Source organism: Chiroxiphia lanceolata, chromosome 1, assembly GCF_009829145.1.
Source record: "Chiroxiphia lanceolata isolate bChiLan1 chromosome 1, bChiLan1.pri, whole genome shotgun sequence".
Classification (NCBI taxonomy): domain Eukaryota; kingdom Metazoa; phylum Chordata; class Aves; order Passeriformes; family Pipridae; genus Chiroxiphia; species Chiroxiphia lanceolata.
The window spans coordinates 1,109,126-1,126,073 of record NC_045637.1 but is presented as its reverse complement, the minus strand read 5'-3'; the positions used below and the strand labels follow the sequence as shown (position 1 = coordinate 1,126,073).

The 16,948-nt window shown below is 65.0% G+C and overlaps 1 protein-coding gene across 1 annotated transcript; it reads left to right on the top strand.

Moving 5' to 3' along the window:
• Positions 1-490: 490 nt before the first annotated feature.
• Positions 491-9,059, top strand: LOC116793497 (sphingomyelin phosphodiesterase 5-like). The gene is made up of 7 exons (XM_032701386.1): positions 491-1,927; positions 2,014-2,086; positions 2,552-2,692; positions 5,799-5,888; positions 6,847-6,910; positions 8,724-8,868; positions 8,947-9,059. The coding sequence occupies exons 1-7, from the start codon at positions 491-493 to the stop codon at positions 9,040-9,042; spliced, it is 2,046 nt and encodes a 681-aa protein (XP_032557277.1). The 3' UTR covers positions 9,043-9,059.
• The last annotated feature ends 7,889 nt before the right edge of the window (positions 9,060-16,948 follow it).

Below are 16,948 nucleotides of genomic sequence, written 5' to 3'. Positions count from 1 at the left end.
CAGAGGTGACCTTGGGGGTCCCGGGGGGGACCCTGCAGGGACAGGGCGGGGGGACCCCCATGCCAGCCCCGTCACCCCCCCACCTCCGGGTCCCGGCGCTGCTTCCCGGCGGCTCCGGCCGAGCCCAGGGACAGGGGACGAGCCCGGGGACGGTCCCGGGGACGCGGGGGACGATCCCGGCCAAGGGACATTCCCACGGTGGCCTCTGGGACGCGGGGGAGGGGCGGCTCCCGGCCATAGGAATTTCCCACGGTGGCCGGGATGGGGCGGCGGGGGGGTCCCACTGCGGCCACGTGAGTTTCCCACAGGGACGGGGGCGTGTGGGGGGGGTCCTGCTGCGGCCGCGGGATGTTCCCGTGGCGGTGGCCACCATGTTGGGGGTGGGGGTGGTCCCACTCCTGGTCACGGGACGTTCCCGTGGCGGTGGCCACCAGCATATTGGGGGGGGGTGTCCCACTGCTGGCCACGGGAAGTTCCTGCGGTGGCCGAGATGTGCCGGGGGGGGGGGGTGTACCCTACTCCTGGCCCTGTGGCATCCCGGCAGCGATGGGATGCGGCAGAGGGGTCCCACTCCCACCCACCCCCACCCCCTCACCGGGGTCTCTCTCCCGCAGGTCGCCCCAACTGCGCCGGCGCCCCTGACCCGGGCTGTGGCCCCGCCGCCGACGCCCCGATGCCGTGGCCGCCCCCCACCCGGCTACCGGAGTCCCCCTTCCCCAGCCCAGCGCTGGCCGCGCTGGCCGCGGTGGCCGGGGGGCTGCTGGCCCCCAGTTGGTGGGCGCTGGACCGGCTGCTGGCCCTGCGTCCCACCACGGCGCAGCGGGCGCGGTGGCAGCGCGCCCGGGGCGGGCGGTTTTGTGGGGTGGGCGCGCGGGTGCTGGCGGGGCTGGCGCTGGTGCCGGCGCTGCTGCTGTCGCTGCCCCTGGGCGCGCTGGGGCTGCTGCTGTGGCTCCCGGCCCAGGCCGCCCGCCGGCCCTTGGTGCTCCAGCACGCGGCCGGCACCGCGCCCGCGCCGCCCTGGGACCCGCGGAGCCGCCGCTCCTTCACCTTCCTCAGCGCCAACCTGTGCCTGCTGCCCAGCGGCCTGGCCCGCTTCAGCAACCTGGGCCGCACGAGGCGGCGCGCCCGGGGCATCGCCCGGCTCCTCGCGCCTGGGGCGCCCGAGGAACCTTCCGGAGACCGCGACGGGCTGCTGGGGCCGCGGCACGGGGAGGTCAGTGGCTACGGGGGCACGCTCGGCACATCGTGGCCATGGCACGGGCTCGAAACCGAGGCGGTGCCAGTGGAGGATCCGGTGATGGTGGCCCATCACACGTCGGGGCTGGAGATGCCGGAGGACAATCCGTCACCCGTGGCCAATCCAGTGCCGATGACCAACACGATGCCATGGTTGGAGATGTCAGTGGCCAACCCGTCATCGATGGCCAGCCTGTCACCAATGGCCAACCCATCACCGATGGCCAACCCGTCACCAATGGCCAACCCATCACTGTTGGCCAACCCGTCACCGATGGCCAACCCGTCACCGATGGCCAATCCATCACCGGCAGACAACTCGGTGCCACCATCCAGCCCAACGCCGGGACCTGCCCCACCCACAGCGTCCACCCCGGTCCCGGGGATGCCGACGTCGGCCCCGGCGCCGTCGGTGCTCTCGGACCACATCCCGCCGGACACGGACTTCGTGTGCCTGCAGGAGGTGTTCGACGGCGCCGCGGCCGCGCTCCTGCGCCGGCGGCTGGGCCGCAGGTTCCCCTTCGTGCTGTGGGGGGTGGGCCCGGGGGGGCTGCGGCGGCGGCGGCTGCGGGTGCTGGGCAGCGGGCTCGTCCTGGGCAGCCGCTTCCCGCTGCTGGCCGCCCGCTTCCACCCCTTCCCCAACGGCGCCCGCGAGGACGCGCTGGCCAACAAGGGGCTGCTGGTGGCCCAGGTGAGGGGGGGGAGCCGGGGAGGGGGGGCGGGGGGCGGTGATGGGGACCCGCCGAGGTGACACATGCGCCGTGTCCCCCCCCTCAGGTGCTGTTGGGGTCGGCGCGGGGGCGGCGCCTCGTGGGGTTCATCGGCTGCACCCACCTGCAGGCGCCGGCGTGTGAGTGGGGACGCGGGGGGACATCGGGGAGGGGGGGCCCAGGGTGACACCGTGTGTGTCCTCGTGTCCCTGTGACCCCCGTTCTTGTCCCCCTGTGTCCGTGTGTCCATGTGTCTGTCCCACCGTGTCCGTGTGCCGGTGTGTCCATGTCCCCGTGTCCACCTGTTCGTGTGTCTGTGTGTCCGTGTACCCACATGTCCGTGTCCCCCTGTGTCTGTGTCTGTGTGTCTGTCCCACCATGTCCCCATGTCCACCTGTTCGTGTGTCCGTGTGTCCGTACACCCACCTGCCCGTGTCCCCTGTGTCCCTGTGTCTGTCTGTCCCTCGGCCCAACTGACACCAAGGGTGGTCCCAGTGGTGCCGGGGCGGGAGGTGACACCGTGTGTGTGCCCCCGTGCCCCCATGTCCGTGTGTCCGTACGTGTCTGTACGTCCCCATATCCGTGTCCCCATGTCCCTGCCCCAGGTGATGCCACCATCCGTGAGGTGCAGCTGACCCTGCTGCTCCGGTGGCTCCGGGAGTTCCGGCAGGAGCAGGAGCAGCGCGGGGACCTGGTGGCCTTCGACGTCCTCTGCGGGGACCTCAACTTTGACAACTGCTCCCAGGGTAGGGGGACAGGGGGGAGACTGGGGTGGGGGACACGGGGGGGGGACACAGTGGGGACATGGATGGGGGACATGGAGGGGACTGAGGGGGACATGTAGGGACACAGGGGGGACACAGGGGGGATGTGGGGGAGATGGGGGGGCAGAGGGGACACGGGGGAGGGACACAGGGAGAGGGGGACACAGGGGGACATGGAGGGGACATGGATGGGGGACATGGAGGGGACTGAGGGGGACATGGGGACATATAGGGACACGGAAAGGACACGGGGGGGGTGTGGGGGAGATGGGAGGCAGAGGGGACACGGGGGAGGGACACAGTGAAAGGGGGACATGGGGACATGTAGGGACACAGGGGGGACACAGGGGGGATGTGGGGGAGATGAGGGGTAGAGGGGACATGGGGGAGGGACACAGAGAGAGGGGGACACAGGGGGACATGGAGGGACATGGGGGGACACGGGGGGGAATGTGGGGGAGATGGGGGACATGGAGGGGACTGAGGGGGACATGGGGACATGTAGGGACATGGGGGGGACACAGGGGGGACACGGGGGAGATGGGGGACATGGAGGGGACTGAGGGGGACATGGGGGACAGGTAGGGACGCAGGGGGGACACAGGGGGGATGTGGGATGGGGGGGCAGAGGGGACACGGGGGAGGGACACAGGGAAAGGGGGAGATGGGGACATGTAGGGACACAGGGGGGACAGAGGGGTATGTGGGGGAGATGGGGGGTAGAGGGGACGTGGGGGAGGGACCCAGGGAGAGGGGGACATGGAGACATGTAGGGACATGGGGGGGACACAGGGGGGACACGGGGGAGATGGGGGACATGGAGGGGACTGAGGGGGACATGGGGACAGGTAGGGACACAGGGGGGACACAGGGGGGATGTGGGGGAGATGGGGGGCAGAGGGGACACAGGGGAGGGACACAGGGAGAGGGGAACAAGGGGATATGGAGGGACATGGGGGGACACAGGGGGGATGTGGGGGAGATGGGGGACATGGAGGGGACTGAGGGGGACATGGGGACATGTAGGGACACGGGGGGACACGGGGGGGATGTGGGGGAGATGGGGGGCAGAGGGGATGTGGGTGAGGGACACAGGGAGAGGGGGACACAGGGGGACACGGAGGGACATTGGGGGGACGTGGGAGGATAGAGGGGGACACCAGGGGGACATGGGGGGACAGAGTGGGAAGATGAGGGAATGTGAAGGGACATGGTGGGGGGATACAGGGGGGACATGGAGGGGACATGGGGGGGGACATGGGGGGATGTGGGGGAGATGGGGGGCAGAGGGGATGTGGGGGAGGGACACAGGGAGAGGGGGACACAGGGGACATGGAGGGAGATGGGGGGGACACAGGGGGGATGTGGGGGGAGATGGGGGGTAGAGGGGACACGGGGGGGGACACAGGGAGAGGGGGACACAGGGGGACATGGGGGGACACGGGGGGATGTGGGGGAGATGGGGGGCAGAGGGGACATGGGGGAAGGACACGGGGGGAAAGTGGGGGGGGACACGGTGGGGACATGGATGGGGGACATGGAGGGGACTGAGGGGGACATGGGGACATGTAGGGACACAGGGGGGACACGGGGGGGATGTGGGGGAGATGGGGGGGCAGAGGGGATGTGGGGGAGGGGCACAGGGAGAGGGGGACACGGGGACACGGAGGGACATTGGGGGGACACAGGGGGGATGTGGGGGAGATGGGGGTAGAGGGGACACGGGGGAGGGACACAGGGAAAGGGGGACATGGGGGCATGTAGGGACAATGGGGGGACGTGGTAGGATAGAGGGGGACACCAGGGGGACGGGGGGGGACACAGTGGGAACATGAGGGAATGTGAAGGGACATGGGAGGGACACAGGGGGGACACAGGGGGATGTGGGGGAGATGGGGGACATGGAGGGGACTGAGGGGGACATGGGGACATGTAGGGACACAGGGGGGACAGAGAGGGGACGTGGGGGAGATGGGGGGCAGAGGGGACATGGGGGAGGGACACGGGGGGGAAATGGGGGGGACAGAGTGGGAACATGGATGGGGGACATGGAGGGGACTGAGGGGGACATGGGGACATGTAGGGACACAGGGGGACACGGGGGGGATGTGGGGGAGATGGGGGGACAGAGGGGACATGGGTGAGGGACACAGGGAGAGGGGGACACAGGGGGACACGGAGGGACATGGGGGGGACGTGGTAGGATAGAGGGGGACACCAGGGGGATGTGGGGGGACAGAGTGGGAAGATGAGGAAATATGAAGGGACATGGTGGGGGGATACAGGGGGGACATGGAGGGGACACAGGGGGGGACACAGGGGGGATGTGGGGGAGATGGGGGGCAGAGGGGATGTGGGGGAGGGACACAGGGAGAGGGGGACACAGGGGACATGAAGGGAGATGGGGGGACACAGGGGGGATGTGGGGGGAGATGGGGGACAGAGGGGACACGGGGGAGGGACACAGGGAGAGGGGGACACAGGGGGACATGGGGGGACACGGGGAGATGTGGGGGAGATGGGGGTTAGAGGGGACATGGGGGAAGGACACGGGGGGGAAATGGGGGGGGACACGGTGGGGACATGGATGGGGGACATGGAGGGGACTGAGGGGGACATGGGGACATGTAGGGACACAGGGGGGACACAGGGGGGATGTGGGGGAGATGGGGGGGTAGAGGGGACGTGGGGGAGGGACACGGGGAGAGGGGGACACAGGGGGACATGTAGGGACATGGGGGGGACGTGGTAGGATAGAGGGGGACACCGGGGGGACGTGGGGGGACAGAGTGGGAAGATGAGGGAATATGAAGGGACATGGTGGGGGGATACAGGGGGGACATGGAGGGGACATGGGGGGGACACAGGGGCCACTCGGGGACATGAGGGGACACAGGGGGACACAGGGAGGACATGAGGGGGTGCTGGGGGACACGGAGGAACACGGGGAGGACACGGGGAAATGTGGGGGGACATGAGGGAGTTATGGAGGGACACAGCGGGGGGGGGGGATGCTGGGGACATGGAGGGACATGGGGGGACAACCGGGGGTCCGGGGGGGTGACAGCAGATCTGTGTCCCCGGGTAGGTGACACTCTGAACCAGCAGCACCGGCTCTTCGAGGAGTACCAGGACCCCTGTCGCCGGGGGCCGGGCCAGGACCAGCCCTGGGCCATAGGTAAGACCCCCGGGGACCCCGCTGTCACCTCCCTGGGGACTCCACTGTCACCCTCCTGGGGACCCCACTGTCACCCCCTCTGGGGACCCCACTGTCACCCCCCCGGGGGACCCCATTGTCACCCCCTCCTGGGGACCCCACTGTCACCTCCCCGGGGACCCCACTGTCTCCCCCCCGGGGGACCCCACTGTCACCCTCTTGGGGACCCCACTGTCACCCCCTCTGGGGACCCCACTGTCACCCCCTCTGGGGACCCCACTGTCACCCCCCCGGGGACCTCACTGTCACCCCCTCCAGGGACCCCACTGTCACCCCCCCGGGGACCCCATTGTCACCCCCCCGGGGACCCCACTGTCACCCCCTCTGGGGACCCCACTGTCACCCCCCCGGGGACCTCACTGTCACCCCCTCCAGGGACCCCACTGTCACCCCCCCTGGGGACCCCACTGTCACCCCCTCCAGGGACCCCACTGTCACCCCCCCCGGGGACCCCACTGTCACCCCCTCTGGGGACCCCACTGTCACCCCCCCGGGGACCCCACTGTCGCCCCCTGGGGACCCCACTGTCACCCCCTCTGGGGACCCCACTGTCACCCTCCTGGAGACCCCATTGTCACCCCCCCGGGGACCCCACTGTCGCCCCCTGGGGACCCCATTGTCACCCCCCCGGGGACCCCACTGTCACCCCCTCTGGGGACCCCACTGTCACCCCCCCGGGGACCTCACTGTCGCCCCCTGGGGACCCCAGTGTCACCCCCTCTGGGGACCCCACTGTCACCCTCCTGGAGACCCCATTGTCACCCCCCCGGGGACCCCACTGTCACCCCCTGGGGACCCCACTGTCATCCCCCCGGGGTCCCCTCTGTCCCTCCCGCCCCGTGTCCCCTCGCTGGAGGGCTGTGGTCTTGTCTGGGGTCCTGCTCGTGTCCCTCATGTCCCCTCCCTGTCCCCCCCCCAGGGACGTTGCTCAACTACCTCAAGATCTACGAGGAGCCCGTGTCCACCCCCGAGAAGATGAAGAGGTGACGGGCTGGGGACGGCGGGGACACGGAGGGGACATGGGGGGGACACGGAGGGGACATGGGGGGGACATGGAGGGGACATGGGGGGGGACACGGAGGGGACATGGGGGGGACACGGAGGGGACATGGGAGGGACACATAGGGGACATGGGGGGGACACAGAGAGGACATGGGGGGGACACGGAGGGGACATGGGGGGGACACAGAGAGGACATGGGGGGGACACGGAGGGGACATGGGGGGGACACAGAGAGGACATGGGGGGGACACGGAGGGGACATGGGGGGGACACAGAGAGGACATGGGGGGGACACGGAGGGGACATGGGAGGGACACGCAGGGGACATGGGGGGGACACGGAGGGGACATGGGAGGGACACGCAGGGGACATGGGGGGGACACGGAGGGGACATGGGGGGGACATGGAGGGGACATGGGGGGGGACACGCAGGGGACATGGGGGGGACACAGAGAGGACATGGGGGGGACACGGAGGGGACATGGGAGGGACACGCAGGGGACATGAGGGGGACACAGAGAGGACATGGGGGGGACACGGAGGGGACGTGGGGGGGGACACGCAGGGGACATGGGGGGGACACGCAGGGGACATGGGGGGGACACGGAGGGGACATGGGGGGGACACGGAGGGGAATACAGGGGGACACAGGGGTGGGGGACATGGGAACATGGGGTGGGGAGGGGGACACTTCAGCCGAGCCACCGGCCTGGAGAGGGGATGATGGGGGGGTGGTCTCTGTCCTTGTGTGCCTGTGCCACCGTGTCCCACCGTGTTCCCCTGTCACCATGTCCTTGTGCCCCTGTGTCCACGTCCCACCGTGTCCCCATGTCACCATGACCCCGTGCCCGTGTCCCACCACGTCCCCCTGCCACCATGTCCCTGTGCCCCTGTGTCCCTGTCCCATCACATCACCCTGTCACCACGTCCCTGTGCCAATGTACCCGTGTCCCATCACGTCCCCGTCACCATGTCCCTGTGCCCGTGTCCCACCGTGTCCCCCCATCACCACGTCCCTGTGCCCCTGTGCCCGTGTCCCACCACATCCCCCTGTCACCACGTCCCTGTGCCCCTGTGTCCGTGTCCCACTGTGCCCATATCCAACCACATCCCCCTGTCATCATGTCCCTGTGCCCCTGTGTCCCTGTCCCACCACGTCCCTCTGTCACCATGTCCCTGTGCCCCTGTGCCCGTGTCCCACCGTGTCCCCCCGTCACCACATCCCCCTGCCATCACCTCTCTGTGCCACCACATCCCGATGCTACCACCTCCGTGTCCCCTGGTGCCACCCCGTGCCCTCACAGCATGTCCCCTGCCCCACAGGTGTCACCCCGGTGCCACCCCGTGCCCTCACAGTGTGTCCCCTTCTCCACCGGTGTCACCCCGGTGCCACCCCGTGCCCTCACACCATGTCCCCTGCCCCACCAGTGTCACCCCGGTGCCACCCCGTGCCCTCACAGCGTGTCCCCTGTGTCACCAGTGTCACCCCGATGCCACCCCGTGCCCTCATGGCGCCTGTCCCCTGCCCCACCGGTGTCACCCCGGTGCCACCCTGTGCCCTCACGGTGTGTCCCCTTCTCCACTGGTGTCACCCCGGTGTCACCCCGTGCCCTCACACCGTGTCCCCTGCCCCACCAGTGTCACCCCGGTGCCACCCCGTGCCCTCATGGCGCGTGTCCCCTTCTGCACCAGTGTCACCCCGGTGCCACCCCGTGCCCTCACAGTGTGTCCCCTGCCCCACCGGTGTCACCCCGGTGCCACCCCGTGCCCTCCCAGCGTGTCCCCTGCCCGCAGGACGCTGTCCCAGCCCTGGGGTCGCCAGCAGTACCTGGCCGGGCCCATCCTGTGCAACGGGGACCCCGACCCCGCGGCCCCGCGGCCCTGGCAGGGCCGGCGTGTGGATTACGTGCTGCACTGCGGGCACCCGCCGCTGCCCACCGTGAGTGTCCCCCTGTCCTTGTGTCCCCCTGTCCCCGTGACCCCGTGACCCCGAGCCCTGACCCCGCTGTCCCCGCAGGAGGTGACCGGGGTCTCCGTCATCACCCAGTTGGCCACTTGCTCCGACCACCTGCCCGTGGCTCTGCGGCTCCGCGTGGGACCCGCCGGTCCCTGAGCCCGGCACCGGCACCGGCACCGACACCGGCACCGGCACCAACACCGGCACTGACACCGGCACCAGGCATGGCACTGGCACCGACACTGGGGGGCTCTGGGGTCCCGGCACCCCCTGGCACAGCCCCTGTCCCCCGTGTGTCCCCACAATGTGACAGGACGGTGACAGCGGGGTCACGGTCGACGTCGGCGCTGATCCGGTCCCGTATTGACCCGGTATTGACCCGATATTGGCCTGGTATTGGCCTGGTATTGGCCCAGCATCGATCCAGGATCAGTCCGGTGTTGGTCTGGCATCAGTCTGGCATCGATCCGGCAGGAGCCCACCACTGACCCAGCATCAGCCTGGTATTGATCCGGAGTCAATCTGGGATCAACCCGGCATCGATCCACCATTGATCCGATATCAGTCCAGTATGGATCCGGCAGGGAACCAGAATTGGTTCAGTATCAGCTCAGTATCGGTCTGGCATTGATCCGGCATCAGTCCGGCATCAGTCCAGCATCAATCTGATATTGATGAGGCATTGATCTGATATTGATGAGGCATCGATCCAGCATTGATCCGGTATCAGTCCAGTATCAGTCCAGCATCAATCTGATGTTGATGAGGCATCGATCCGATATTGATGAGGCATCGATCCGATATTGCTGAGGCATTGATCTGATATTGATGAGGCATCGATCCCATGTCGCTGAGGCATCGATCCAGCCTCAGTCCCGCATCGGTCTGGCATCAGCTCAGAATTGGTCCGGTCTCAACCCGGCATCAGCCTGGCATTGATCCAGCAGCAGCCTGGCATTGATCCAGCAGCAGCCTGGCATTGATTTGGCATCGATCCATCATTGATTCGGCGTCAATCCGGCTCCACTCCAGCACCGGTCTGACATCGATCTGACATTGATCAGGCATCGATCCAGCACGAAACCAGCACAGATCCAGCATCATTCCAGCATGGATCCAGCATCATTCCAGCATGGATCCAGCCCCAGATCAGCATCATTCCAGTATGGATCCAGCTCCAGATCAGCATCATTCCAGTACGGATCCAGCATGAAACCAGAATCATTCCAGCATGGACACAGCATGAAACCAGCTTCATTCCAGCATGGATCCATCATGAAACCAGCATCATTCCAGTACGGATCCAGCCTCAGACCAGCATGGATCCAGCATCATTCCAGCATGGATCCAGCCCCAGACCAGCATCATTCCAACATGGATCCAGTCCCAGACCAGCATCATTCCAGCATGGATCCAGCCCCAGACCAGCATCATTCCAGCATGGATCCAACCCCAGACCAGCATCATTCCAACATGGATCCAGCCCCAGACCAGCATCATTCCAGCATGGATCCAGCCCCAGACCAGCATGGATCCAGCATCATTCCAGCATGGATCCAGCCCCAGATCAGCATCATTCCAGCATGGATCCAACCCCAGACCAGTATCATTCCAGCATGGACACAGCATGAAACCAGCATCATTCCAGCTTCATTCCAGCATGGATCCAGCCCCAGATCAGCATCATTCCAGCATGGATCCAGCATGGATCCAGCATCATTCCAGCATGGATCCAGCCCCAGACCAGCATGGATCCAGCATCATTCCAGCATGGATCCAGCCCCAGACCAGCATCATTCCAACATGGATCCAGCCCCAGACCAGCATCATTCCAGCATGGATCCAGCCCCAGACCAGCATGGATCCAGCATCATTCCAGCATGGATCCAGCCCCAGATCAGCATCATTCCAACATGGATCCAGCATGGATCCAGCATCATTCCAACATGGATCCAGCCCCAGACTAGCATCATTCCAGCATGGATCCAGCCCCAGACCAGCATGGATCCAGCATCATTCCAGCATGGATCCAGCCCCAGATCAGCATCATTCCAGTACGGATCCAGCATGAAACCAGCATCATTCCAGCATGGATCCAACCCCAGACCAGTATCATTCCAGCATGGACACAGCATGAAACCAGCATCATTCCAGCTTCATTCCAGCATGGATCCAGCCCCAGATCAGCATCATTCCAGCATCATTCCAGCATGGATCCAGCCCCAGACCAGCATCATTCCAGCATGGATCCAGCTCCAGACCAGCATCATTCCAGCATGGATACAGCATGAAACCAGCATCATTCCAGCATGGATCCAGCCCCAGACCAGCATCATTCCAGTATGGATCCAGCATCATTCCAGCATCATTCCAGCATGGATCCAGCTCCAGACCAGCATCATTCCAGCATCATTCCAGCACGGATCCATCATGAAACCAGTATCATTCCAGCACCGATCCAGCCCCAGACCAGTATCATTCCAGCATGGACACAGCATGAAACCAGCATCATTCCAGCTTCATTCCAGTATGGATCCAGCTCCAGATCAGCATCATTCCAGCAGGGATCCATCATGAAACCAGCATCATTCCACCACGGATCCAGCCCCAGATCAGCATCATTCCAGCATGGATCTAGCTTCTGGAATCCTTATGGATTCCAGCATTGATCAGGCATCAGTCCCGGCCTCAGTCTGGCATCGATCCGGCATCGATCTGGCCTCAGCCTGGTATTGATCCGGCATTGATCCGGCATCGATCCGGCATCGATCCGGCCCCAGCCTGGCATGGATCTGGCATTGATCCAGCATCGATCCGGCATCGATCCGGCCCCAGCCGGGCGTCGCTCCAGTCTCGTTCCATTGCCGGGGATTAAAGGGGGTTTGTTTCGGAATCTCAGAGCTCAGTGTGGGTGAGTCTGTCCTGCAAGGGACCCCCTGATCCGGGCATTGATCCGGGATCGATCAGGTATCGACTCAGGATCAGTCCAGCATTGATCCGGGATTGATCGGGTATCGGCTCAGTATTGATCCAGCATTGATCTGGTATTGGCTCAGGATCAGTCCAGCATTGATCCAGCATTGATCTGGTATCAGCTCATCAATCCAGCATTGATCCGGTATTGGCTCAGGATCAGTCCAGCATTGATCTGGTATTGGTTCAGTATCAATCCAGCATTGATCCAGCATTGATCTGGTATTGGCTCAGTATCAATCCAGCATTGATCCAGCATTGATCTGGTATTGGCTCAGTATCAATCCAGCATTGATCCGGGATCGATCTGGTATCGGCTCAGGATCAATCCAGCATTGATCCAGCATTGATCTGGTATCAGCTCATCAATCCAGCATTGATCCGGTATTGGCTCAGGATCAGTCCAGCATTGATCTGGTATCGGCTCAGGATCAATCCCGCATTGATCCAGCATTGGCTCAGGATCAATCCAGCATTGATCTGGTATCGGCTCCATGTCAGTCCAGCATTGATCCAGCATTGATCTGGTACTAACTAAGTATCAGTCCAGCATTGATCTGGTATTGGTTTAGGATCAATCCAGCATTGATCTGGTATTGGTTCAGGATCAATCTAGCATCAATCCAGCATTTATCCAACATCAATCCAGTATCACACCAGTATTGATCTGGCATCAGTCCAGTATTGATCCAGCATCGGTCCAGCATCAGTTCAGTATCAATCTGGCGTGAAACAAGCAGTTGTCAGGAATTGATCCAGCCTAAGTCCAGTATTGATCTGGTATTGGTCCAGTACCAATCTGGCACGAAACAGTATCGGCCCAGCATTGATCCGGCATCAGTCCATTATTGATCCAGCATCAGTGCAACATTGATCCGGCACCAGCCTGGTGTGGGTCTGCCATTGATCCGGTATCGGTCTGACACGGATCCGGTATTGATCCAGCACTCACCCCCATTGATCTGCCATCAGTCCAGTATCATCCCAGCATCAAACCAGTATCATCCCAGCATCAAACCAGTATCAGTCCAGCATTGACCCAGTATCAGTTCAGCATCGATCCGGTATTGGTCTGGTATTGATCCAGCATTGATCCATCATCAGCCCAGCAGACACCCAGCATTGATCCAGTGTCAATCCAGCATTGATCCGACGTCAGTCCAGTATTGGTCTGGTATTGATCCAGCATTGATCCATCATCAGCCCGGCAGACACCCAGCATCGATCCAGGGTCAATCCAGCATTGATCCAACACCAAACAGCACAAACCCGGCATTGATCCGGCACTGACCTGGCATTGACCTGGCATTGATCCAGCACTGACCTGGCATTGATCTGGCACTCACCTGGCATTGATCTGGCATTGATCTGGCATTGATCTGGCACAGCCACGGTTTTCCCACCCGGATCAATAAATGCCTGGAGTGCAGGGGGTGTGTGGTGCTGGCACTGCCCCACGGCACAGGGGTAGGCACCAGGGTGGGAAGGGGGATCCAGGAGTGTGGGGCAGAGCCAGGGGGGCTCCCTGGACCTGGGGGGGGTGGGGTGGTCCCTGGGGGTCCCGGTACCCCCCCGCCTCTCACTCTACAGACACCGGGCGGGAGGGCACAGGCGGATTTATTGATTTATTGGAAGCTGGAATGCAAGGGGAGGGGGGAGGGCAGGAGGAGACCCCAAAATGGGGGCAGGGCCCCCCCCGGGCAGAGGGACTGAGCCCCCAGTGTGGGGAGGCACAAGGTGGGGCTGGGGGGTGCCCCAGGGAGGGGGCAGAGCCGGAGGTTGCAGAGCTGGGGGGGGGGGGGCCTGCCCTATAGACTGCGCTTATCTAGGGGGGGCTGCCCCACAATGGGGCTGGGGGGCTGCCCCGGGGGGGGGCTGGGGTTGTCCTACAGACTGTGCAGAGCTGGAGTTGGGGGGCTGCCCCATGGACTGTGCGTATCTGGGAGGGGGCTGCCCCAAGGGGGGGTGCATAGCTGGAGTGGGGGGGCTGCCCCATAGAGGGGTGCATAGCTGGAGGGAGGGGGCTGCCCCATGGAGGGGGATTTGGGGGCTGTCCTACAGGGGGTGCATAGCTGGAGTGGGGGGGCTGCCCCAAGGAAGGGTTGGGGGGTAGCCCCATAGGGGGATTTGGGGGCTGCCCCATAGAGGGGACATAGCTGGAGGGGGGGGGGGGTTGCCCCAAGGAAGGGTTGGGGGGTTGCCCCATGGGGGGATTTGGGGACTGCCCCATAGAGGGGTGCATAGCTGGAGTTGGGGGGCTGCCCCACAGACTGTGCGTCTCTAGGAGGGGGGGGCTGCCCCATAGAGGGTACATAGCTGGAGTTGGGGGGCTGCTCCACAGACTGTGCGTCTCTAGGAGGGGGGGGCTACCCCACAGCAGAACTGGGGGGCTGCTCCCCGAAATGTGCGTATTTAGAGGGGGGGACTGTGCTATAAGGGGGCCTGGGGGGCTGCCCCATAGCAGGGTTGGGGGGCTGCCCCACAGACTGTGCGTATCTAGAGGGGGGTTGCCCCAAGGGGTGTGCGTACCTAGGGCTGGGCTGCCCCACGGGGGCTCAGGGGGCTGCCCTATAGACTGTGCATGGCTGGGGTTGGGGGGCTGCCCCACAGGGGGTCAGGGGGCTGCCCTATATCCTGTGCACGGCTGGGGTTGGGGGGCTGCCCCACAGCAGGCTCAGGGGCTGCCCCACAGGGGGTCATGGGGCTACCCTATAGACTGTGCACGGTTGGGGTTGGGGGGCTGCCCTATAGACAGACTGTGCATATCTGGGGTTGGGGGCTGCCCTATAGACTGTGCATGGCTGGGGTTGGGGGGACTGCCCTATAGACTCTGCATGGCTGGGGTTGGGGGGCTGCCCCACAGGGGGTTGGGGGTTGCCCTATAGACTGTGCACAGCTGGGGTTGGGGGGCTGCCCCATGGGGTGGGGGGGCTGCCCTATAGACTGTGCACGGCTGGGGTTGGGGGGCTGCCCCACAGGGGGTTGGGGGGCTGCCCTATAGATTGTGCATGGTTGGAGTTGGGGGGCTGCCCCACAGCAGGCTCGGGGGCTGCCCCACAGCGGGTCCCTCACACGGCCTCCTGCGCCCGCCGGTACTCGAAGACGCTCCCGCGCTCGGCGAAGGTCTGTGGGGTCGGAGGCACGGGGGGCACGGGGGGCACCGGGGGCACCGGGGGCACCCACAGGTCCTGGGGGTCCCGGGGGCCCCGGGGATCCCCCCCAGCCCCTTCCTCGGGGGGGCCGAAGCCGCCCCCGCCGGGGGTCAGGAGGCGGAACACGTCCTGTGGGGGGGGGAGAAGGGGGGTCAGGGGGTGAGTTTGGGGTGAGGGGGGGGGGTTTGGGGCTGTCAGAGGGTGCAGGGAGGGTTTTGGGGTGCAGGGGAGGGTTTGGGGTGCAGGGGGGTGTTGGGGTGCAGGGGAGGGTTTTGGGGTGCAGGGGGGGGTTTTGGGGTGCAGGGGAGGGTTTTGGGGTGCAGGGGTGGGTTTTAGGGTACAGGGGAGGGTTTTGGGGGGTGGGGGGGTTTTGGGGTGCAGGGGGGGGTTTGGGGGTGCAGGGGAGGGTTTGGGGTGCAGGGGGTGTTGGGGTGCAGGGGGGGGTTGGGGTGCAGGGGAGGGTTTTGGGGTGCGGGGGGGTTTGGGGTGCAGGGAGGGGTTTGGGGTGTAGGGGAGGGTTTTGGGGTGCAGGGGGGGTTTCGGGTGCAGGGGTGGGTTTTGGGGTGCAGGGGGGGGTTGGGGTGCAGGGGTGGGTTTTGGGGTGCAGGGGGGGTTTTGGGGTGCAGGGGGGGTTGGTGTGCAGGGGACGGTTTTGGGGTGCAGGGGTGGGTTTTGGGGTGCAGGGGTGGGTTTTGGGGTGCAGAGGGGGGTTGGGGTGCAGGGGGGGTTGGGGTGCAGGGGAGGGTTTTGGGGTGCAGGGGGGGGGGTGGGGTGCGGGGGGGGGGTTTGGGGTGCAGGGGGGGTTTTGGGGTGCAGGGGGGGGTTGGTGTGCAGGGGACGGTTTTGGGGTGCAGGGATGGGTTTTGGGGTGCAGGGGTGGGTTTTGGGGTGCAGAGGGGGGTTGGGGTGCAGGGGGGGTTGGGGTGCAGGGGAGGGTTTTGGGGTGCGGGGGGGGTTTGGGGTGCAGGGGTGGGTTTTGGGGTGCCAGGGGGTGTTTTGGGGTGCAGGAAGGTTTTGGGGCTCACCCCCAGCTCCATGGACACCCAGCCCTTGCCCCCCAGGTTTGGGGGGTGCCAGGGGGTGTTGTTTTGGGGTTTGGGGGTTGTGTTGGGGTTCAGGGGGGTTTGGGGGGTTGTGTTGGGGTTCAGGGGTATTTGGGGGGTTGTGTTTGGGTTCAGGGGTATGTTGGGTGGTTGTATTGGGGTTCGGGGGGTTGTATTGGGTTTCGGGGGGTTGTGTTGGAGTTCGGGGGGGTTGAGGGGTTGTGTTGGGGTTTGGGGGGATGTATTGGGGTTCAGGGGGATTTGGGGGTTATGTTGGGGTTCAGGGGTATTTGGGGGGTTGTGTTGGGTTTCGGGGGGGTTTAGGAGGTTGTGTTGGGGTTCAGAGGTATTTGGGGGGTTGTGGTGGGGTTCAGGGGGGTTGAGGGGTTGTGTTGGGGTTCAGGGGTATTTGGGGGGTTGTGTTGGGGTTTGGGGCGGTTTAGGAGGTTGTGTTGGGGTTCAGAGGTATTTGGGGGGTTGTGGTGGGGTTCAGGGGGGTTGAGGGGTTGTGTTGGGGTTCAGGGGTATTTGGGGGGTTGTGTTGGGGTTTGGGGGGGGGGTCTCACCCCCGGTTCCACGGACACTGAGCTCTTGCCCCCCAGGTTGATGGTTCGGCCGTCCCGGCGCAGCAGCAGGTTCAGCCCCGGGGCCCCGGGGAGACCCCCTGGGAGGAGAGAGGGGGGTCAGGGGGTGTTAGGGGGGGGTCAGGGGGGGTCAGGAAGGGTTAAGGGGGGTCAGGGAGGTCAGGGGGGTCAGGAGGACCATGGGGAGTGATGGGTTCCCTGGGGGTCCCCGAGGGCTCTAAGGGTACAGGGTGGGGGTCTCTGTAGGGGAATTAGGGGAATTAAGGTGCCCTGGGTGTCCCTGTAGGGGAATTACGGGGTGCCAGGGAGG